The sequence below is a fragment of the Mauremys reevesii genome, linkage group 9 (genome assembly GCF_016161935.1).
Source record: "Mauremys reevesii isolate NIE-2019 linkage group 9, ASM1616193v1, whole genome shotgun sequence".
In the NCBI taxonomy this organism is placed as follows: Eukaryota; Metazoa; Chordata; order Testudines; family Geoemydidae; genus Mauremys; species Mauremys reevesii.
In genome coordinates this window covers 6,942,520-6,965,705 of record NC_052631.1, presented here as the reverse complement: position 1 = coordinate 6,965,705, position 23,186 = coordinate 6,942,520, and the positions used below count along the sequence as shown (strand labels likewise).

Below are 23,186 nucleotides of genomic sequence, written 5' to 3'. Positions count from 1 at the left end.
TAACTTCTACTCACAGACTCAGTTTCCCATACGTTTAAGCTAATTTTAGGCCAAAGCCTAATTTCTGCTTAGTATATTTTATAGGCTACAAGTGGCGGTAGGTCCGCCCCTATACACTCTTGTATTGGGGCACTAGGGTGTCTGGGGCGCAGGCACGGACTCACGGACACGGCTGACAAAATCTCAGATCAAGAGGGCATGGGCATGCGGCTATCCTGACGTGGAGAACCCATAGGGGGACACATCTTGAAGAACTCAAGTTACTGTACAAGGTAAGTAACCTTTCTTTTCTGTGAGAGTTCTCCATTTGTGTGAATACCTTCCCAAGGGCTTTCTCCCAGCCCTTCGTCCAACTAGATAATTAACATTCAAACTGGGTTTTACCTTTAAATGTAACATTTATGCAGAGGAAGGCAGGCCGTCTCACTGGGAGCTTTAGAGGTTAATGTCTGGTGGACAAGGTTTAGCTAGCAGAAAGATTGGCTTATTCTCCAGTACAAAGGTCTTATTAAATACACATGAGTCTTGCAATTCGCCACTTTGATGATAGGTATAAAAGCAGGGAATCACAGGGAGAAGGAGAGAGGTAGATAGAAGGGGATTAAAGCCTATTCAGGGAGATCTAGAACCTCAAAAAAGACAGGGAGAGTTCAGACCTGACCACACAGTGGACAGACAGACAGAGCAGCAGGGCGATGTTGGTGATCAGCGAGGTTTTAGTAGCTCTGCTCATCTCTCTCTTGGTTGTGCAATTTCTGAAAATGAAGTGGGCATGTAGCCGGCTTCCTCCTGGACCAACTCCCCTCCCCCTCATCGGCACCATATGGCAGATGGATTTCAAACGCCAACACGAGATTTTCATTAAGGTATTGTGAATGTGTGTCCAAATATATCCAAGTAAATGATAAAATTAGCAAAATGCAGCAGCTGTAGAATAAAGCACGTCTGTGTGCTAAATAACATTTAATCTGGCTTGTGCATGGGGAAGTAAATGATGGCCACAAATTCCATTACCTGTTAGCGATGAAAGTGTGAATTTAGTGGCATTTGCTGAGCAGATTGAATGAGAACGAAGTATTCCTGACTCAGCAAAATGAATTGACTTGTTTAAAGGGGGTGGGCATCAAACCCTGATAGGTCATGAGTGGGCTCCTAAATTTTTATGTAACTCCCTAGATAACGTGAGATGATATTCTGAGGTGCTGAGCTCCCTCAAGTCCCACTGAAGTCAATGGGATCTGCAGTTGTTAAATATGGATTTATTGAGGCACCTCCTTGGAAAAGTTCAGCCTAAATCTATTCAGCTGTCGCCTGGTTTCCTTCAGTATTTCTTGCTACCTTTGCTTGTATCCAGGTATTTGTTTGTGGGATGGCTATGCTCCTTCCCAGCCCATCGGCCCTTCCAGCTCAATTCTTCACTGAAGCCTTAATGCTCAGTAGGTGGCATCACGTTCACTTCTATGATAAGAACCTGGGGGACACAATTTCATCAGGCAGAAGGAATAGCCCCATTGCAAGACAGAAAGATCTTTTTCAAACACCAGTGACAAATGACCAGCTGCCTTAGGCAGAAATTTGCCCTTTATACAAGTTCTGGAGTGAATGTCCCTTTATAACATGCTGAGAAATCTCATTGCTTTAAAGGATTCAGAAAACAGGGGCAGGTGAGAGGAATGACTAGATGACCTCCTGAGGTCTCTTTCAACCCTAATCTTCTAGGATTCTAATGGTGCGTGATGGGGAAATAGATTAATGGGGATGTTTCTGTGCACTGGGCTGTCTGTAATTTGCCAGTAGCTCTATAGGAGAAAATGAGACGCTTCAATGAGTTCAGAGGTAGGTCACTGCAAGGGGCACTTAGGAAGACTGAGATGCATGAGACTGCCCTGCATTATCGCATATAACTAACCCTGATAAACTGTGACTCCAAGGGACAATACTAAGTCTCCCAGGAATGTCAGTTACCACCTTCCTTCAGAGTGTTCTAGATGCAATGTTTACAGGGTATTAGAAGAGACACCACAGAATTGTCCCCTTAACTGGAAGGCACAAGCCGTTCTACTCCTGGGGACGTCTGTCCAATCATGAGGTGAAATTCACCTGTAGGTAACTCTATCCCATTCCGTACAAGACATTTAAACAGCATCCCCAAGACACAGCTGCTGAGACATCCTGTTGGATGAGAGCGTATTGTCTTATCTCATAGTCAGCTATGATGCTGTTCTGACATTAGCTCATCTTTCGCCATGGTTTGGGGTTTCACTACAAATGTTTCTACAGCACCCTCCCACCCCCCAGGAGAGCGTCCTGAGGTAAGCTGGGCGGTTGTTTCATTGTGTACAGTTTTTTTGGGTTGTGGTTTTCTAGCACTGACGGTTTCTGTAGTTGGCACAGATTTACGGGAACATCTTCACCTTGTGGATTGGACATATTCCTGTCATCATACTGAATGGATTCACAGCTGTGAAGGATAGCCTGACTGTCCACTCTGAAGACGTCTCTGGCCGGCCAGCAACCCCTTTTTTTCAGAAAATGGCCGGAGGAAAGGGTAACATTTTCTTTCCTTATAAACTATACAGAAAAAAATAAGTTCACATGATCCTTTAAGTGCGGCTGCTCATTGCTTCCATAATCATCTCCATTTGCAGCAGAATACTGCTGCAAATGGTTAAAATCACTACACGAGTGACTTTTCTGATACTAATCAATAAGGCAAACAACCACTGAATAGAACAGAGGAGCAAAATCCTGACTAAGAAATTTGTTTGAAGCATCAGCCAGGAATGTGAACATCAGCTGGCATTACTCCAATTGTATATATGCTTTACACCCGGGGCGACCAACCTGAGCCTGAGAAGGAGCCAGAATTTACCAATGTACATTGCCAAAGGGACGCACTAATATGTAAGCAGCACCCCCATCAGCTCCCCCCCACCCCAACCTGCAGCGCCTCCTGCCCGCCGGCAGCCCCACCAATCAGTGCCTCCCGCCCGCCGCGATCAGCTGTTACGTGGTGTGCAGGAGGCTCTGGTGGGGAGGGGGGAAGAGCGAGGGCATGGCAGGCTTGGGGGAAGGGGTGGAGTGGGTGCAGGGCCTGGGGCAGAGCACGGGATTGAGCAGTGAGCACTCCCCAGCACATTGGGAAGTTAGCATCTATGGCTCCAGCCCCGGAGTCGGGCCTATGCATGGAGCTGCGTATTAACCTATGAAGAGCCGCATGCGGCTCCGGAGCCACAGGTTGGCCACCCCTGCTTTACCCAGTAGTAGTTTTGTTATAGTCATCTAATGTGGTGGCTTTTTAACCTGGGCAGGATCTTCTCACCTGCTGGGCTTCAGGTCAGATCCCTGCACTGTCATTCAAACACAACCATCCTTGGCCTTTTATTAATGCCTTGCACTGCAGCAAATCTCACCCCACGGAATTCCCCTCTTCTCTAGAATCCCTGGTGTGGATTCCCAGCTGTAGAATTACATGGTTTTGGATCACAAATGATTTAGGAAAACTGCATCCTGAGTTTTTGAAGCCCCGCTTTCTATTTCTCTTATAAGAGCAACAAAACCCTCGACATCAGGGACTTTTGATTGTGAAGTTGTCACTATCCATGCCACATCTGTGGCCAGATAAAGGAGATCAGCTAGGAGTCACATTCTTCTGCATTTACTTCTCCTGTTAGAAAATTTAGTTTAGATGTAACTGTTACTATGTGAAGGATTTTACTTCATATAAACAACAATTCTTCTTCGAGTGATTGCTCCTTTGCATTCCAATTAGGTGTGCGCGCCGTGCGTGCACGGCTCTTCGGAACATTTTTACCCTAGCAACTCCGGCGGGCCGGCTGGGCGCCCCCTGGAGTGGCGCCGCTATAGCGCTGGATATATACCCCAGCCGGCCTGTCCGCTCCTCAGTTCCTTCTTACCGCCCGTGACGGCCAGTTGGAACAGTGGAGTGCTCCGTTCACCTCCACAACCCTAGTGTTTCTCCATCAGATAAGTGTATATAGTTGGTTAAGTTAGTTAAGTTAGTTAAATAGTTTAGTTAGTTAGTATAGTAAGGGGAATTAGGGGGGTTCGCCCCTCTTTTTCCATAACCGGTGCGGGCTCATGCCCAAGGCACCGGGGTTTAAGCCCTGTTCGGCTTGCCAGCGGCACATGCCCGTTGGGGACCCGCACAACTCCTGCCTGCGCTGCCTTGGGGAGGCCCATCGGCCAGACAAGTGCCCCATTTGTACGGCTTTTAAGCCGCAGACAAGAAAGGAGCGAGACTCTCGTTTAAAACAGCTCCTTATGGAATCGGCGCTTAGTCCTGCCGCGCCGACCCGAGCGGCGCCGAAGTCCTCCTCGGCGCGCAGCGCACCAGCAGTCCCGAGCCGGGCCGGCACAGAGACTGTCTGACCTCCGCAGCCGGCACCGGCGTCCCGGCACCGTTCCCTTTCTCCGCCGAGGAAGCGGAAGACGGCGCAGACGGCCTCTAAGACCCCGGCACCAAGGCCGCTCACCCAGCCACCACCGGCACCAACTGGAGTGGTGCACAAGCCGTGCACGGTCCCGTCGACTCCGGCACCCCAAGAGCCGTTGATTCTGGTACCTCCCTGCTCCCCGGTGCCAACCGCGGTCGAGCTGCGTCTCCCGTCGACGCCCGAGACCTTCTCGACGGCGAGAGAGCTCATCGAGCTCACAGAGGCACCAAGCCTCCGGCCCCCGGCACCGCCGGTGCGGGCTGTACAGTCAGCGGGCAAGCCGGCCATGATGAGGCCACCTTCCCCTGACAGGCGGGATAGACGGCGCTCCAGGTCCCGGTCCCGATCCCGGAGACGGTCGCCGTCACGCCGATCCAGGTCCCGGCACTGATCTCCATCTCGGTACCGCTCCCCTTCTCGGCACCAGTCGCAGTCCCAGTACCGCTCCACATCGCGGTACCGGTCGCACTCCCGGAAAAGATCCTGGTCCCGGTCACCCGACCGTCGGTACCGAAGGAGGTCCGGATCCCGGTACCGTTCCCGGCACCGCGACTCGCGAAGCCGCTCCCGCCGCCATCGATCGAGATCGCGGTCGACCTCCCGGCACCGACACGGTCGATGGTCCCGCTCTCGCTCCCGGCACCGAGATGACCGGCACCGATCCTCGGCACCGTCCACGGACAGACTGGCGGCATCGACGGTGCAGTCCTTGAGCGCCTCTGCCCCTCCGTGGCCTTCTCGCCAGCCCTCGGTCGCATCGCAGGCAGGCAGCGGCGGACATCCCCGCACCGACCCCCAAGACCAGAACCATGGACCACAGTAGTGGGGCTTTTGGGTCCCCTGGACCTACCACGAGGCTCAAGGACTCCCCTTCCCTCCGCGACCCACGGGCTCCGAATGCAGGGTGCCGGAAGCCACAACCAGCAGACCTCCTCCATCACCGCCGGGTGAGGCACCACCGCCTTCTGTTACGCTAGAGCATCCCGTAGTCGAGATGGCTTCCCACCCTCTGGAAGAACCACCTCCAGAGGCCTTGGTCCAGGGTCTGTCCTCGTCCTCCTCGCCGGACGAGGGGGTTGCGGGGGCGTCTACGGCAGACCCCCCTCCAATTGACTTGCGGGCCCACCAGGACCTTCTTCGCCGGGTGGCGAAGGCTATTGACCTTCCCGTGGCGGAGGTCGCTGAGGATGACGACCCAGTGACCAATGTGATAGGAGCGGAGGCCCCGCTGCGGGTGGCCCTCCCCTTTATCCGCACCATTCAAAAGAACGCCACTACCATCTGGCAATCACCGGCGTCCGTCCCTCCCACCGCTCGCGGAGTCGAACGCAAGTACTCGGTTCCTCCCACCGGGTACGAGTACCTCTATACGCACCCCACTCCGGACTCCCTCGTGGTGTAGTCCGTCAATGACCGGGAGAGACATGGGCAGCCAGCTCCGGCGCCTAAATCTAAGGATGCTCGGCGCATGGATCTGTTGGGCCGGAAGGTCTATTCAGCGGGTGGTCTCCAGCTCCGGATTGCCAACCAGATGGCTCTCCTCGCTCGCTACACATCTTGGTGTCCCTCTCCAAGTTCTCGGAGCTGATCCCAACAGCCTCCCGACAGGAGTTCTCGGCCCTCCTTGAGGAGGGCAGGAAAGCCTCCCGGTTCTCCATCCAGGCCGCTCTGGACTCCGCTGACTCAGGAGCCAGAACTCTGGCCTTGGGGATGACCATGAGGCGCATCTCCTGGCTGCAGTCCTCCACCTTGCCGCCCGAGGTGCAGTACACCCTGCAAGACCTCCCCTTCGACACTCAGGGTCTCTCTTCGGAGAAAACGGACTCACGAATTCAGACCCTCAAAGATGACCGAATCGCCATTCGCACCCTGGGTATGCACACACCGGCTACCCAGCGGAGGTCGTTTCGACAGCAGCCATACCGACCATTTACCCAGACCCGGTCACGGCCTTATAACAGCCGCAGAGCCAACCTAAACCGCAGTAGACCTTCGGGCAACAGGCGTAATCAGGCCCAGGCGCCTTCCAAGGCCCCTCAAGGGCCTAAACAGGCGTTTTGATGGGATGCCCGAGGACGGCCCATCAGACTCTTTACCGGATCCTTCCCCATTATTTTGCAACCGCCTTTCCCACTTCCTCCCGGCGTGGTTCCGAATAACAACGGACAGCTGGGTCCTTCATACGATCCAGTATGGTTACCACCTGCAGTTTGTTTTGCCCCCTCCCTCCCACCCACCCTCCCCGTCCCTCTTCAGGGACCCCTCTCACGAGCAATTCCTCTTACAAGAGGTCGAGACTCTGTTGAGCTTGGGTGCCATAGAGGAGGTACCGCACAACATGCGGGGCAGGGGATTTTATTCCCGATATTTTCTCATCCCCAAAGCGAAGGGAGGTCTACGACCTATACTAGACCTCCGGGAGCTCAACAGGTACCTGCTCAAGCTCAAGTTTCGCATGGTAACCCTGGGGACCATCATTCCCTCCTTGGATCCGGGAGACTGGTTTGCCGCCCTCGATATGAAGGACGCGTACTTCCATATCGCGATTTACCCTCCCCATCGACGCTACCTGCGGTTCGTGGTCAACAACGCGCACTACCAGTTTGCGGTACTACCCTTCGGCCTTTCCACCGCGCTGAGGGTCTTCACCAAGTGCATGGCAGTGGTGGCTGCAGCCCTCCGCCGTCGTCGCATACACGTCTACCCGTATCTCGACGACTGGCTGGTTCGCGGGCCATCCCGGCAGCTGGTAGCAGATCAAATGGCCGAGATCTTGGCCCGGTTTCGGTACCTGGGCCTTCTCATCAATGCCGAGAAGTCCACTTTAACTCCATCACAAAGGGTGGAGTTCATCGGAGCGATCCTGGACTCCGGTTTGGCCAGGGCCTGCCTTCCTCGACCTCGGCACCAGACAATGGTCTCCATCATCCGGGACCTATACGCTTTTCCCACGACAACGGTTCGGTCCTGCCTACGCCTCCTGGGCCATATGGCGTCCTGCACGTTCGTGACCACGCACGCGCGGCTGCGCCTTCGCCCATTTCAAACTTGTCTGGCGTCGGTGTACCGTCCGCGACCCCCTGGGCATGGTAGTCACGGTCACGAAGCCAATCCTCGGTTCGCTCCGCTGGTGGCTGGACCCAGAGGTCGTGTGTGCAGGAGTCCCGTTCCGCCCTCCTCGCCTGTCCGTCACCCTGACCATGGATGCCTCGGCATTGGGATGGGGGGCTCACCTGGGCGACCTACACACCCAGGGTCTCTGGTCGCCCCGAGAGCTCTCCCTCCATATCAATGCCAGGGAGCTGCAAGCGATCCGCTTGGCGTGTCAAACCTTCCGCGCCCATCTTCAAGGCCGCTCCGTGGCGGTGTTCACGGACAGCATGACGGCAATGTTCTATGTCAACAAGCAGGGCGGGGCCCGCTCCTCCCTGCTTTGCACGGAAGCGATGCTCCTGTGGGACTTCTGCGTAACCCACTCGATTCACCTGGCAGCGTCCTTTCTTCCAGGAGTGCAGAACCATCTCAGCAGGTCGTTCCTCTCCCACGAGTGGTCCCTTCGTCCAGATGTGGTGCACACACTTTTCCAAAGGTGGGGGTTTCCCCAGATAGACCTGTTTGCCTCCAAGGAGAACAGGAAGTGCCACCAGTTCTGTTCTTACCAGGGTCGCTCCCCAGGCTCCCTGTCGGACGCATTCCTCTACTCCTGGACGGATCGCCTCCTCTACGCCTTCCCTCCGTTCCCGCTCATACATCAGGTGCTACTCAAGCTTCGGAGGGACAGGGCCCGCCTCATCCTCGTCGCTCCGGCCTGGCCACGGCAGCACTGGTACACTTTGCTGCTCGAGCTCTCCGTTCGGGATCCCATTCCCCTTCCGTTATTGCCGGACCTCATCACGCAGGACTTCGGCAGACTCCGCCATCCAGACCTACAGTCCCTCCATCTTACAGCTTGGTACCTACGTGGTTGACCCACGCGGAGCGTGACTGTTCGGCGGCGGTGCAGCACGTCCTGATGGAAAGCAGGAAGCCTTCCACGCGCTCAACCTACCTCTCAAAATGGAAGCGTTTCGCACTCTGGTGTGATCAGAGAGGCCATAATCCCTTCCTGGTCCCTATTCCTACGGTCCTGGACTACCTCTGGTCCCTTAAGGAGCAAGGACTCGCGGTCTCCTCCTTGAAAGTACACCTGGCAGCCGTGTCCGCCTTTCGTCCATCCACAGGAGGTCGGTCCATCTTCTCCAACCAGATGGTTTCCCGCTTCCTTAAGGGCCGGGACCGCTTGTACCCGCCGATACGACGTCCTACCCCGGCCTGGGATTTAAACCTGGTTCTGGCCAAGCTTATGGGAGCACCCTTCGAGCCCTTGGCCACGTGCTCTCTGCTCTGCCTCTCGTGGAAAACGGCCTTCCTCGTCGCTATAACGTCGGCAAGAAGAGTTTCCGAGCTCCGTGCCCTAACGGTCGGTCCACCATATACTGTCTTCCACGGAGACAAGGTGCAGCTTTGACCACACCCGGCCTTCTTCCTGAAGCCGCACGCCTCACCTCGTGAGCAACAGCTTCACACCCTCGACGTCCGCAGGGCCCTCGCCTTTTATATCGAGCGGACGAAGCCCTTCCGGCGTTCGCCCCAGCTGTTCGTAGCGGTTGCTCATCGCATGAAGGGCGAGCCGGTCTCCTCTCAAAGGATTTCCTCCTGGGTGACGGCATGTATCTGGACATGCTACGAGCTTGCTCGCGTGCCAGCATGCCGCCTCACCGCTCACTCCACGAGAGCGCAAGCCTCGTCTGCCGCCTTCCTGGCCCATGTTCCTATCCAGGACATCTGTAGAGCGGCCACCTGGTCTTCTGTCCACACCTTCGCTTCCCACTACGCGTTGGTGCAGCAATCCAGAGACGATGCAGCCTTTGGCTCAGCAGTCTTACACTCTGCCACGTCTCACTCTGACCCCACCACTTAGGTAAGGCTTGGGAATCACCTAACTGGAATGCATAGGAGCAATCACTCGAAGAAGAAAAGACGGTTACTCACTGTAGTAACTGTTGTTCTTCGAGATGTGTTGCTCCTATCCATTCCAGACCCGCCCTCCTTCCCCACTGTCGGAGTAGCCGGCAAGAAGGAATTGAGGAGCGGACGGGCCGGCTGGGGTATATATACAGCGCTATAGCGGCGCCACTCCAGGGGGCGCCCAGCCGGCCCGCCGGAGTTGCTAGGATAAAAATGTTCCGAAGAGCCGTGAACGCGCGGCGCGCACACCTGACTGGAATGGATAGGAGCAACGCATCTCGAAGAACAACAGTTACTACGGTGAGTAACCGTCTTTTCTCAATGGTCTCAGGTATTATTTTCACAAGTGGTCACACCTGGAAGCAGCAGAGACGCTTTGGGCTGATGACCCTGCGGAACCTGGGACTGGGCAAGAAAGGCCTGGAGCACCGAATCCAAGAGGAGGCTCGTCAGCTGCTGGAGTACTTTATGAATGAGAGAGGTACAGCATGGCCAGCATAGCTGGGTCTTTTCACCTCCAGAAGCATGTCTCTGTCATGCCAGCAAGAGGAGAGAATTCCAGGCCCCAGATGGCTAGATATGGGCGGAGTTAACACCAGTGCTTTACGTGATCACAAGTGTTAAGGGTAGCCCGGTTAGTCAGTATCAGCAAAAACAACGAGGAGTCCTTGTGGCACCTTAGAGACTAACACATTTCTTTGGGCATAAGCTTTTGCGAGCTAAAACCCACTTCATCAGATGCATGGAGTGAAAAATACAGTAAGCAGTTAAATAACGTAGGGCCAAGAACCAATCCCTGTTGTACCCCACTAGAAAAATACACGCTCAATGATTATTCCCCATTTACTGTTACATTTTGAGACCTATCAGTTAGCCAGTTTTATATCTGTTTAATGTGTGCTGTGTTCATTTTGTATCGTTCCTATTTTTTAACCAAACTGTCAGGCAATACCACGTCAACACTAATTCCTTTATCAAACTACACTTGTGATCTCATCAGAAAAAGATATCAAGTTAATTTGACAGGATCTGTTTTCCATAAACCTGTGTTGATTGACATTAATATATTAGTCTCCTTTAATTCTTTAGTTAATCAGGTCCTGTATTAGCGGCTCCCTTTTCTTGCCTGACATCTATGGGTTCAATGTCAGAGTACCAGACATATAATTGCCTGCCTTTTAACATATTGGTACAACATTAGCATTCTCCCAGGCTTTTGGAACTTCCCGAGTGTTCCAAGTGTGGTTGAAAATCAACATTAATGGTCCGGCGAGCTCCTCAGACAGCTCTTTTAGAAGTCTTAGAAGCAGATTATCAAGATCTTCTGACTTAAAAATGTCTGACTTTCATAGCTGCTACTTAACATCCTCCAGAGTTACTGTTGGAATGGAAAGTGTTTCATTATCATGTATGACTAGATCTTCTGTTTTTTCCCTAAATATAGAACAGAAATATTAGCTGAATACTTCTGCCTTTTCTGCATTATTATTGACAATTCTACCATTCCCATCTAGTAATGCATCAGTACCATGAAGAGTGCATTTCAGTAATCTATCCTAGAAGTGATCAACACCTGGATAACTGCAGTGAGGGCGGACTATGACTGGGCACGGCCACAGGCTCCTTACTAGATTTACAACAGATGAAAACAAAAAAAGCAGCATTCAAACACAGCAGGTGGTCCAGGAGCTCCCCCAAACCTGAGCACTTTTCTAGCAAAAGTTGGCCAAACCTTTTCTATCAGGCATCATTACCACCGACTGGTCTGGGTTTAGAGGCAGACAGCTCGGGGCAGTCTTTGAAAATCAGGCAACAGTTAGTTTGGTGTCTAAATATGGAGTTAGGAACCTGCTTATATCAAATCAGTTTTGGGCAATGAGTCCATTGAGAGTGCTTGATGCCCTCCCCCGCCAGTACCACAGAATCAAAACCATTCAAAATGAGAACGCCCTGCTGCCCTCACTCTCCCTCTTCAGTGGCCTGTTCAGGATTCATCTCTCAGTAGCAGGAGGGAGGAGCAGTGTTGGGAACGTTAATGTGAATTCTGATCACTATTTTTGCAGGAGATCCCCTGGATCCTTCTTTCCCCATCGTCCATTCAGTCTCAAACGTGATTGCGGCGGTGGTGTTTGGACATCGCTTTTCCATTGAGGACAAAGATTTCCACCAGCTGATTGAAAACAATGATTACTTGACCAAACAAGGGAGCAGCATCAGCGAGCTGGTGAGTACGTACGAGCGCTTCTCGTTATTTTATCTGTATCCAAAGCAAGGATTGCCCCCAAATGACAAAAGTTTTACCTACAAAAAGTGCCAGTATGGACAGTGGCTTTCTTCCACCGATAAAGCTACTGCTTCTCGTTGGCGGTGGGTTTATTTTGTTGGTGGGACAGCACATCTCATGTTTGCCTCTCTCACAGCTGTATGATATTTTCCCCTGGCTCATGGATCATCTCCCAGGCACTCACCAGAAGGTATTCTGTTGCCATGAGTTTCTCCGGTCTTTTGCAAGGAAGGAGGTCAGAAGCCACCAAGAGCGTGGGTCACCAGACGAACCACAAGATTTCATTGATTTCTACCTGGCTCAGATAGACAAAGTAAGAGTCTGTGCAGTATATGACTACCGTGCTTTGGGGGCTTCACTGCTGTCTTCTGGTATAAACATAAACTTCCCCAGGATAAGATGGAAAAGAACCCTCTGAAATGCTTCATGTGTTTTACGGTTCTAATCTCCTCACATAGAAGTCATGGGGTGTTTTGTCATTGACTTCAATGAGAGTAGGATCAAGTTCTTTGATTTTATAGACAATCTGTGAAGAAATTATTATTATTTTAAATTTCCAAGACCCTCATATTATATGAATGTTGATTTAGAAATGATGACCAAAACAAATTGCCATGGAGATTAGGGTGACATCAAAGTAATGGCAAAAAGGCAAACAGAGGTGGTAAGGAGATTTTAAAAGATGGAAAAGAGCAATTACTGTCCAGTAAGTGTAATTTAAACCCTTAATAATATCATGGAATTAATAGAAAGGAGAAAGATATGCTGTAGTGATTGCTCAGAGACATCAGTACTGTGAGTAGTAAATAGAATGGGGATTTGAAATATACATTGTACTAGACAAATGCCATTGTTCTTTCTGAATGAGTCACAAAACTGTTGGATTCAAGGAACGCATTGGATCTAATATTTGATACGATTGATAAAGGGCCCCATGAACTTTTATTTGAAAATGAAACTGTTGTTGGCTACAACAACACTGCACATGGAAATGATGTCTAGCAGGATTAGAAATAGGCACTAGCACATGGAGAAAAAACTGCTGGAAAAACCCTAAACAAGTTTAGTTTTGTACTTCCTTACAGAAGTGAAAAGCGGCAAAAAGTCACGTCCCACCTTATAGACTAACAGACATATTGGAGTCTGACGAAGTGGGTATTCACCCACGAAAGCTCATGCTCCAATACGTCTGTTAGTCTATAAGGTGCCACAGGACTCTCTGCTGCTTTTACAGATCCAGACTAACACGGCTCCCACTCTGATACTCTACTGAAGTGAGCGAATAATTGACACTGTTTGGTTCAGGGGCCAAACCAAAAACTCTGGAAAAAAAATCCATTCAGGCTGAAAAAGAAATGGAAACCTGAAAGAAAAATTATTTGGGGGTTGAATGAAACATTTGATTCAACAGAAAATGGGTTTATTTTTCAGTTTTCCATTTAGTTTTGGGATGTTTTGAACCCTTTAAAATTAATGTAACTAGTTTTCAAAACAAAAAGTCAAAATATTTAGACCATCTTTCATTTTCTTGTCTTTTTTTTTCTTTTTCCTTTTTCCTTCTTTGGCTGAAACTATTAACCAAATTAGACCTGAATTCACAAATCGTTTTGGTGCCCAAAATGATGCATTTGTCAGCAAAATTACTATGTGGAAAAACATATTTTTTTTTTGGCCAGATCTACTTATTTATTATTACCTCAGTACTCAGGAGGCCTCACTATCTATCCCAACTTGGGACCATTTTCTAATTGATCAGTGTATCAGACCTCAAATAGAATGTCTCCCTCTGGGAAGCACTGACAATCACGTCCAACCATGCCCCCACTTCCTCCTCCCTCCCTTTTACCACCCAAGAAAGTCATAGGTTCAACTCGCTGGTCAGAGCACAAATATCCCCCAGCACTTCACGAACTTCATGAGCGTCCCTGAATTAAAGTCAAGTAGAGGAGATGCTGCATTTATCTTGTTGAGCACTAACAAGTTCCGAATTTGAACAATGTTAACTGCAAAATAACTAGACAAATCCTGGCACTATGAGATTCTGCCAACAGATGCAAATGACCCAACGAAACCACCCAGGACTGTCTATCACACAGAACAGTTCAGATGAGCAGGATTTTGCAACTTGTATGGTGGAAGCAAAGGAACTTTTCTTCACCTCTTGCTACAGCCATGCTGTCAGATTTCAAAGCTCTTCATGCTGTATTTGGTCCAGTTGGGAGGGAGACTTCAGCTGCTGGTGCTCTAGCTTCCCACCCACTTTGTTCTTAACAGGTCCTCTGAATATTGCACTAACACTGGGTCCAATCCTGAACCGGAAGCAAAGCTTGAGTGTCAGGACATTGTATGTGGAAACGATGAAGGAGCATGGAGGGATGGAATCCTCATCTTTTAAAAATGCAGACTTTTTTTGTTTTGCAAAGTTATATATACTGCACATTGCTGGGCATTAAAACAGTACAGAGTGACACTCGTTATTACCCAGATTGTCCTCCCTTAGCACCCTAACCTCAAACCTCTGATTGTCACCTGCAGAGCAAAGCTGACCCTCATTCGACCTTTGATGAAGACAACCTGGTCCAGACTATTTTTGAACTTTTCTTCGCAGGCACAGAAACCACAGCTACCACCATGCGCTGGGCAGTGCTTAATATGGTGGCTTACCCAGACATCCAAGGTGAGGGGATTGAGGAAGGTACATGCACCATAGATAAGATCGTGCAATATGTAGAAAGTAACCACTTCTGCACAGTTTTGTTAGGTGATTGTAAGTCTAAAAGTGGCAGTTGGTGGCTGCAGCTCCAAGATGAATCCCTGATATAAAAGCAGATGCCTGGACTGAGCTTTGAGTCAGGCGTCTTCGATTTCTGACCCCCGGTCACTGCCCCTTGCGTCTTAGAGATATGGGGTTTTTCCACAGTTTGTGTCTGGTTCTCAAGCCAAGCGTTATCACCTTTCTGCAAGATACTGTTGCTTGATTCAGATAAACTCAGACGTCCAAATAAATCATAAAGTCCCAACGCACCCAAACAAACTTCACACACTCAGGGTTTCTTCTTCCCAGCGGTTCCCTGAGTCACAAGTATCTAAACATTTTTCCCCTCCTTGGGTTCCTTTTCCAGTCATCTGACTCTATACACAGGTTCTCTCAAGGTCCTTTAACGAGACAGTCAGTAATCATTGCACCCTCTCTCTCTTATGAAGAAGGGAGGTACCTATAGATGCTGCCTCCTTCCCAGCATGCCTTGCAACACAGTCTCTAACTCTCAGGTGTCCTTCTGGGCCACAAGTCGTGTGTTAGTACTGCCAGGAACAGGGTAATGCTGGTGTAACTTTAGCGCCCTCGTGGCCAAGATGGAGTCTGCTCTGCAGGCAGCTCTGGCCAAGAGACAGCGCGCACAGGAATGCAGCAGGAAAAATCCCTTCCACCCAGGGGCACCTGTTCCAAACCCCCCAGAGTGAACACACCCACCCACAGGAAAAGTACAATGGATATAACAAAGGGAGATATTTATTTACAGAGGGCTGGGAGGAGAAAAACAACAAGGGGAAATATAGGGGGAGCAGTAAAACAGGGCTGCATTCAAACCAAGGCCCCACGGGCCCGGTGGGAGCACAGTCTGGAAGGGCAGACACTGAGCAATGTGTCTGCGCACAGAGTTCAGGAGGCCTGAGCAAAGTTCCAGTCCGGTGGTGAGTCTTGGGGGCTCCTGGTCATCTTCGGCGCCAGTGAACTCTCCCCAGCAAACCCCTCCGGTGCCTCTCCTGCCGCTCTCTGCAAAGCCCCACGGAGCGACCACCTCCCCACTTAACTATCTAGCAGCCTCCCTCCTTATTCCCAGTGCAGAGTCACCAGCCCCAGTACTCACAGCCCCAGGCAGCTCCGGGCAGCCGTGATACTGGGTCCAGCTCCGGCCTGTCCTGCTCGGGTGATTCCCCCCGGCACAGGGCTCCTCCTGGCTCCTGTCCTGGGCTGTCCACGATCGGGCCTGACCTCCTCAGGCTTCCGGCAGGTTCTCTCTGCTTCCTACTCCAGGGCCAGCCCTGCTGCTTCCCCTCTCTCTCCCTCCAGCTCCAGCCCTGCCCCCTGGAGTTTCCCTCCTTTTTCTTACTCTCCCCCTCCCCCTGGGGAAAAAGATTTAAAGGGGCCATGCTCTCTAGACCCCAAAGGGGTTACACTGGCGTGGAGGCGTCCTTTAGAGGAACATGCTATTGTAGTCATAGTCCTCAGTGAGGAACGTGCCCTGGCCAGGGAAGTGCTTTCAGAGTTGCTAGCCGGTAAAGTTGTCTTTGTGATTGCGCAAATGCAGGACTTTCAATTCACTAAACGCTGTCGTCCCCTACAGCACATGCAGATGGTGCTTCCCGAGTGTCTCTCTCAATTAGTGCGGCTCAGTCTCTTCCATCTTCACTTCTAGGCAGAGGTGACGCGTGGGTGGTGGGATGCGGGGTCACATGCCCGCTCTGTCAGATTCGCTGCTTGGCTTGTCCTGAGCATGCTCAGTAACTAACACTGCTGACGCCGGCTGCCCTCACTCCTTCCTCCCCCCCACTATTGGCAGGCCCAGGTCATCTCTGCCTCCAGGATGGAAAACCAACTGCATTTCGTACACACGGTTATGCTGGAGGGTGTTGGTAGCTGCCAGCCAGGGTAGCTTTGATCTATAGGCAATCACAGACCTTGCTGAGGCTGCTGGGTGTGCCAGCTGCCCTTCCTTTTGGCTAACTGAAAGAAGCACATTAAGCTCCTTTATGGAGTCAGATAGTGGAAACCAGACAAGTCACTGCCCAAAGCACTGGTCACATGGCAGGACGGAGCAAGAATTAATTTTGGGAGACTAAGAGGGGATTCCTGGGAACTGATTGAAAATGTGGAGGTTGGTGCATTGATTGGCTTGTGGCTGTGGGCATTTGTCGGAAGCAGAAAGCAGGGAGGAAAGCCAGGAGAAATCGGAGAGCAGTGGTGAAAGCACGGCCTGGAGGGGATGCAAAGGAAGAGTACAAAGTGCTGGCAGGGAAGGCAAGCTTGGAAATTATGAGCAAGGGAAACTGCCTCTGGTTTGATCCTACAGTGTTCAGGGAAACAGGACTCGGTGTACGTGCTTTGCAAATCCACAGGATTGCACCCAAGAAATGCCGTATTTGCATAATTGAGTTCTCCTCCTAATGGAAAGGACCAGCGAAGCCCTGCACACTGGCTATCTGCTCAAGCCAAGGGGCGATGCTGTGAAGCCCTCTCCTCTTTCATTTATAAACAGGAACATCATACGGATGCATTGGCCAACAGGGGGGCCTTGAATCCTCTGTCTGCCATTCTAAATCCCAGCTACTGCTTTCCCAGCTATCGCTTTCATCTCGCAAGGATGCTTTTTATTTGCTGACCTCTGTGAATGTCACTCACTGCACTCTGCTAGCACTAGAGGGCTCCTGTTTCCAGCTAAGATAACGTCTTGATTGCTCTACACACTTTGAACTCCTGCTCTGCTAAGCTGCACTTCAGCTGATCCCACCTCAGATAAAACTCTGTTGTTCTCTCAGGACCTGAAATAAACTGTATTGGACAGGTCCTGGGCATGGCATAGAAACAGGAGTCTAACCTGTGAACCGAAGCTAGAGAAAGCTTTCCCTAGGGAGCAGCCTGGTGCCTGGCTGCCTCCGAAGCAGACACCATAGAATGGGACTGGAAGGGACCTCACGGTCATCTAGTCCAGTCTGCTGCACAGCGCACTCATGGCCATGAGTGGTTACTAGGGGTGCTGCCCCCATCATCAGTCTTCCCATCTGAGAGAAGAAAGGGAAAAGCTCCTCACCAGGGCGGAGTTTGGTCAGGACACGGAGTTTCAGCCGTCTGTTGTCTGGGTCTCTGTGGAATGTGCTGATGATCTCTCCCAGGTACTGAGATGCAGCAGTTACTTGCTACGCTTGTCCTGCTGGCAGGGCTTTACCCTCTCACTGACGTTAACCCCGCAATAAAGGAGAGATTCAAATCAGATTCCAGCAGGGAAAAGAAAAGGCTCCAGGATTAGGGTGACCAGATAGCAAGTGTGAAAAATCGGGACCGGGGTGAGGGGTAATAGGTGCCTAGATAAGAAAAAGCCTCCCAAATCAGGACTGTCCCTATAAAATTGAGACATCTGGTCACCCTACCTGATATTATTGGGACCGTCCCAATATCAGGGGCTTTGTCTTATATAGGCAACTGTACCCACCGCCCACCCTGGAAAAAAAAGTGTCCCGATTTTTCACGCTTGCTGTCTGGCCACCCTATCCAGGATACACACACGCGCACAGTCCAGGGCTTGGCTACACTTACAAATTTGCAGCGCTGCAGCAGGGTGTGAAAACACACCCTCTCCAGCGCTGCAAATTGCGGCGCTGCAAAGCGCCAGTGTAGTCAAAGCCCCAGCGCTGGGAGCGCGGCTCCCAGCGCTGTCCGTTATTCCCCACAGGGAGGTGGAGTACGGACAGCGCTGGGAGAGCTCTCTCCCAGCGCTGGCGCTTTGACTACACTTAGCGCTTCAAAGCGCTGCCGCTTTGAAGTGTAAGTGTAGCCAAAGCCCAAGATGTGTGTCCTTAATGTTTCCCTTCAGAGAGAGTCCAGAAGGAGCTGGACGCTGTGCTGGGTCCCTCCCAATTAATCTGCTACGAGGATCGGAAGAACCTGCCCTACACCAATGCCGTGATACATGAGATCCAGCGCCACAGCAGCATCGTTGCAGTGGGAATTCCCAGAGAATGTGTAAAAGACACAGTGCTGCAGGGCTTTCCCGTTGAGAAGGTACAGAGCCAGTCTCTATCTTCATAGCCCCTCCTTCCATCAGAGGGCCAATGTACCAGGAATCCAACACGTACCCAGTGGACCTGAGTCTCTTTTGCTCTGCAGCTCCTTCACTTTCTTCCAACACCTAAATAATACAGCTGATGGATGAGGCCACTGGGAAATATCCCCAATTCTCGGGAATTCCTCAAACATTACAGAATCGGCAAAGAGCTCGGGGCCACCCCTCTTGAAGCCTGCTGTGCTCTGGCTCTTCTCAGGTGCCAGTATGTCCCTTAGGGGCCTTGGCAACAGTACACTCTGGGCAGAGCCAAGAACAGGGGAAGCTCAAAGGTGATTTCAAGCCCCCTTTAGTTCCCCCTCCTACATCCTACCTGGTGTGTTTCTTGGCCAGAAAGAAGGCTGGGACCTTGTATCTCGTTTCCATTTTAAATCTCACACTGAATGGCCTCGTTGTTCAAATCCTGTTCTCAGTCCATTGAACTCTTGTCAGTGTCTTGCCGTTTTAACATCAGAAAAATAGAACTTTGTCAATTTAAAGCAATTGTTTAAAAATGCTAAACATTCCCCTTTTTGCTTCCATTGAGGAGTCAATATTAAAGCAGGGAGGATTCTGGGTATAAGACTTTTGCACTGGGCTCTTTGTTGCTGGTGTTTCTAGCAACGTGACCGCTGTCATCAGATGCAGAAGGACAAATAGAAATGTATTGTTGTCATGGAGCTTGGGGGGAACAAGGCCTTGCACCCCTGGCTTCCTGAGATTCACCAGGACTCTCAGCCAGCCAGTAAAAGACAGGGACACAGTCTGAGACAGGTCTTGCAGGTACAGACAACAGGATCCCCTCAGTCAGATCCATCTTGGGGGGCCCCTGGGAGGCCAGAGCCCCATCTGGGCTCCCCTCCATTTTCCCAGCCAGTTCCAAACTGAAAACTTTCCAGCCCCTCCTCTCCCTTTGTCTCTTTCCCTGGCCAAGAGGTCACCTGATCTTTGTTCTCCAACACCTTCAGTTGGCACCTTTACAGAGGAGGGGCCCAGGCCATCAGTTGTCAGAAGACAGAGTATCAGCCATTCTCTGTGCAGAGAGCATCACACTGGCCCCTTAGGGCTCTGCAACAATCACACACCCCTAGACACTCGAGAAATGCATAGGGGAAACTGAGGCACCCACACTGCACTCAGAGAAAACATTAAGAACATTCCCATTTCGTCACAACTGTCCAGCGCACTCTGAATTTATTCCTGAGGATGTAGGGTTTGCTCTAGGTGACCTTCCATGCAAGGTAATAAATGAAAACTGTCTGTCCTTATCCACCTCTCTGATGGAAAGACACCGAACTGAGTCAAATTTTCCCTTGCAGGGCACCATTATTCTCCCAAACTTAATCTCTGCCTTGCTCGACCCAGAACACTGGGAGACACCTCGACAGTTCAACCCAAATCACTTCCTGGATCAGGATGGAAATTTTGTGAACAAAGAAGCTTTCTTAGCATTCTCAGCAGGTAAGAGCACTGACGGGAAAAGCTTCTTAGCGGGTTCGATTGTGAGGGGTGAATTAATGGATTAGCAGTGGAACCTTGTTGACCTTCTGACCTTGTAATTTACACACAAACTAGCAGTCTCACCCCATTTCTCAGCAAAGACTGAATTACAGAATGCTGGATGGACCATTGATATGACCTAATATGGCCGTTTTTATGTTCTTATTAATACTAAAATGAGAATTGTCAGAACAAAGGAAGGTATATTTTGTGATGGATTTTAATTGTTCAGTTACTAATTTGCAGAAATAACTATTATGCATTGGATCTCCCAATCATTAATACTAATTAGTATAATTCTATTGCATTTAGAAATCAGAAGGCAATAAATATGATCCTCAACGATACAATAACAGTTATGTGGAAAATGACCTTATCTCCTGTTCCTACATAGTTACTCAACAGCTGTTTCAGTTTCAGAGGACAGAATATATTGTGCCGCATGTGCACAGACCTATCCTCAAATCTTGCTAACTTCTTAAGTACTAATGACTTCACTTTAAACAGATGGTATTTTTCTTCCACCAGTGAGAAGTAGGATTTTGCCAGCTTTGAGCTTTGACCAGATTGGATATACAGGGCTTAGAATACATTCAATCCAATTGTAATTCATATTTCCAAATGAACCCCCCGCCCCCAACTCAATCACTGTCCCTTTGTTCTTGCAGGGCACCGTGTGTGTTTGGGGGAGCAGCTGGCAAGGACTGAGCTCTTCATCTTCTTCACCAACCTGCTGCGGGCGTTCACCTTCAGGCTGCCGGAGGGAGTGAAGGAAATCAACACCGAGTCCATGCTGGGGGGTTTCTTGCAGCCTCATCCCTATAAGATCTGTGCTGTTCCTCGCTAGGCTGCAGCACCCCGCCAAGCGCGGGAGGAGCCATTAGGCAGGCACATGCGCCTTTGTGAATTTCCGCCTTGTACCTCTTCCCCTCTTTCTACTCCCAGCTTTGAGACGGTGTCAGCTCAGGCCAGTGGAGTCAATTTCTCGATCTGTTAGACCTTGGGAAATTAAAGTGCAAGACATTGCCACTTCATTATTGGTCTGTGCCCAGGCTTTCTCCTTAATACATTGCAGAGAGAGAAAATGTAAAACAAGGAATTACAGAGTCAGGCTTTAATTGGGTGGACCAGGGATGTGTTAGATGTGTTGCACTGAAGCTGGAGTTGCGGCAGCAGCAGAGAGAGAGGAGGCGAAAGGAGGAACATGGTACCTGTCTGTTACCAGGTTTAGCTTTATTTAGCAAGTTCTTATCCACAGCTCTAACCTCCGCCCCAGGCTGTGATGTCTGATCTGCGGCCCTGTTTGTGTTATGCAATGAACACACACAACTGAGAGTCATCTCCGAACTGGTAATGCTGCCACCGAAAAACTTTCTCTCTCGCCACTGTTCGTTGTGTGCATGGGTTCTAATGAAAGGCAGATTGTCGCTTATTGGCACTGCAAGCAGTTTTCCATGAATGCTCCTTTGAATTTTTCATGAATCTGCTTTAGCTGGTTTGGCACCTTTTGGTGGTTGCTTTTCACAGATGATGTAGTGAATAAGTTGACTGGCAAGAATGACAAAGCAGGATAGTTTTCGATAAGTGTTGCAGAGTATCCACTGAGAGTGAATTTCACATTCATAATCACAGGTATTGGCACCGCAAACCTGATCCTAAAAGTTAACCCTTATTGAATCAGTGATCCGAGACATACCATGTACCCTATTGTCTCCTGAAGTCAGGCAGGACTCTAGTGCTGCTGGGTGTGTTCCCTCGTACTCTCGCCAGGGCAAGAAGCCTCCTGGGAGTCAGCGCTTCCTGTGTCTGACCTCAGAGCATTCAGCACCCTTGTTCGCACTGTGAGCTTCCTGCAGTGAGCCCGCCCAAAGGGGCCACGCAGCCCAGCTACGCAGTCAGCAGTGACTCCCAGCCAGCCTTGGAAAACAAGGGTTTATTAGTCGACGGGAACAGATCTTGTTAGCCTGGAAGACAGGAAGTTACAGCAAAGTCCATCTGGGGCTGGGGAATCCAGAGCCTTGGGCTCTCCCCCGCCCCGAGTCCCTAACTAGGAGCCAGCCGCAGTCACGACCAGCTGCTCCGCCTCCTTCCTTCGTCTCTTCCCCGGGTAAACAGGTCACCTGACCTGCGCCTCACTTTGTTCTCCAACACCCGGGGCTGGTTCCTGCAGAGGAGGGCAAAGGCGCCAACTTCCCCTCTGCCCGGAGGGTGCTCGACCCCCGTCCCCACCTCTTCCCACTGCACCACCCTTGCCCTGCCCCCATTCCACCCCTTCCCCCCAAGTCCCCGCCCCTTCTCCAACTCCTCCCCTGGGTGCCCCGCATCCCCGCTCCTCCCCCTCCCTCCGGGAAAGTCCTAAGCGCCGCCAAACAGATTTTAGGGGGCAGGTGGGTGGGACGTGCTGGGAGGGAGGGGGAGGAGTGGGGATGTGGCGCGCTTGTTGCACGGGGGGGAGGCAAAGTGGAGGCGTGGGGAGGTTGGCTGCTGGTGGGGGCCAAGCACCTACAAATTTTTCCCTGTGGGTGCTCCAGCCCCAGAGCCCCCACGTAGTCGGTGCCTATGGAGGAAGGGGCCTGACCATTAGTTGCCAGGATACAAAGTGTCGACCACATCTGCCCTCTCTGCAAGGATCACACCCCCTTGTCCCACCATCTAGATCAGAGGTGGGGAAACTACGGCCTGCAGGCCAGAACCGGCCCATGGGACTGTGCTGCCCGGCCCTTGAGCTCCCAGCTTGGGAGGCTAGTCCCCGGTCCCTCCCTTGCAGCCATGCCACCACGTGAGGAGCATGGCTGGCTCGGGCCAGGTGGCACGGCTGCCAGTCCTGCCGCTCTGAGCGGCATGGTAAGGGGGTGGCGGGGAGGGGGATTGCGTAAGGGGCAGAAGGCTCCAGGGGGCAGTCGGGGGGGGGGTTGGATGGAGCAGACGTTCGGGGGGGGAAGTCAGGGGGTGGGAAGTGGGAGGAGGCGGATGGGGGGCCAGGCTCTTTGGGAGGCACAACCTTCCCTACCTGGCCCTCCATACAGTTTTGCAACCCCGATGTGGCCCTTGGGCCAAAAAGTTTGCCCACTGATCTAGATCTAGACCTAGATACTTGATCTAGAAACTTGAGTAACACAT

At 51.2% G+C, this 23,186-nt stretch overlaps 1 protein-coding gene across 1 annotated transcript; it reads left to right on the top strand.

The window, feature by feature from the left end:
- Positions 1-383: 383 nt before the first annotated feature.
- Positions 384-21,030, top strand: LOC120371545 (cytochrome P450 2J6-like). The gene is made up of 9 exons (XM_039487384.1): positions 384-866; positions 2,386-2,548; positions 9,796-9,945; positions 11,528-11,688; positions 11,885-12,061; positions 14,284-14,425; positions 18,339-18,526; positions 19,886-20,027; positions 20,735-21,030. Exons 1-9 carry the CDS (start codon positions 696-698, stop codon positions 20,911-20,913), a joined length of 1,473 nt encoding a protein of 490 aa, XP_039343318.1. The 5' UTR covers positions 384-695; the 3' UTR covers positions 20,914-21,030.
- Positions 21,031-23,186: the final 2,156 nt, after the last annotated feature.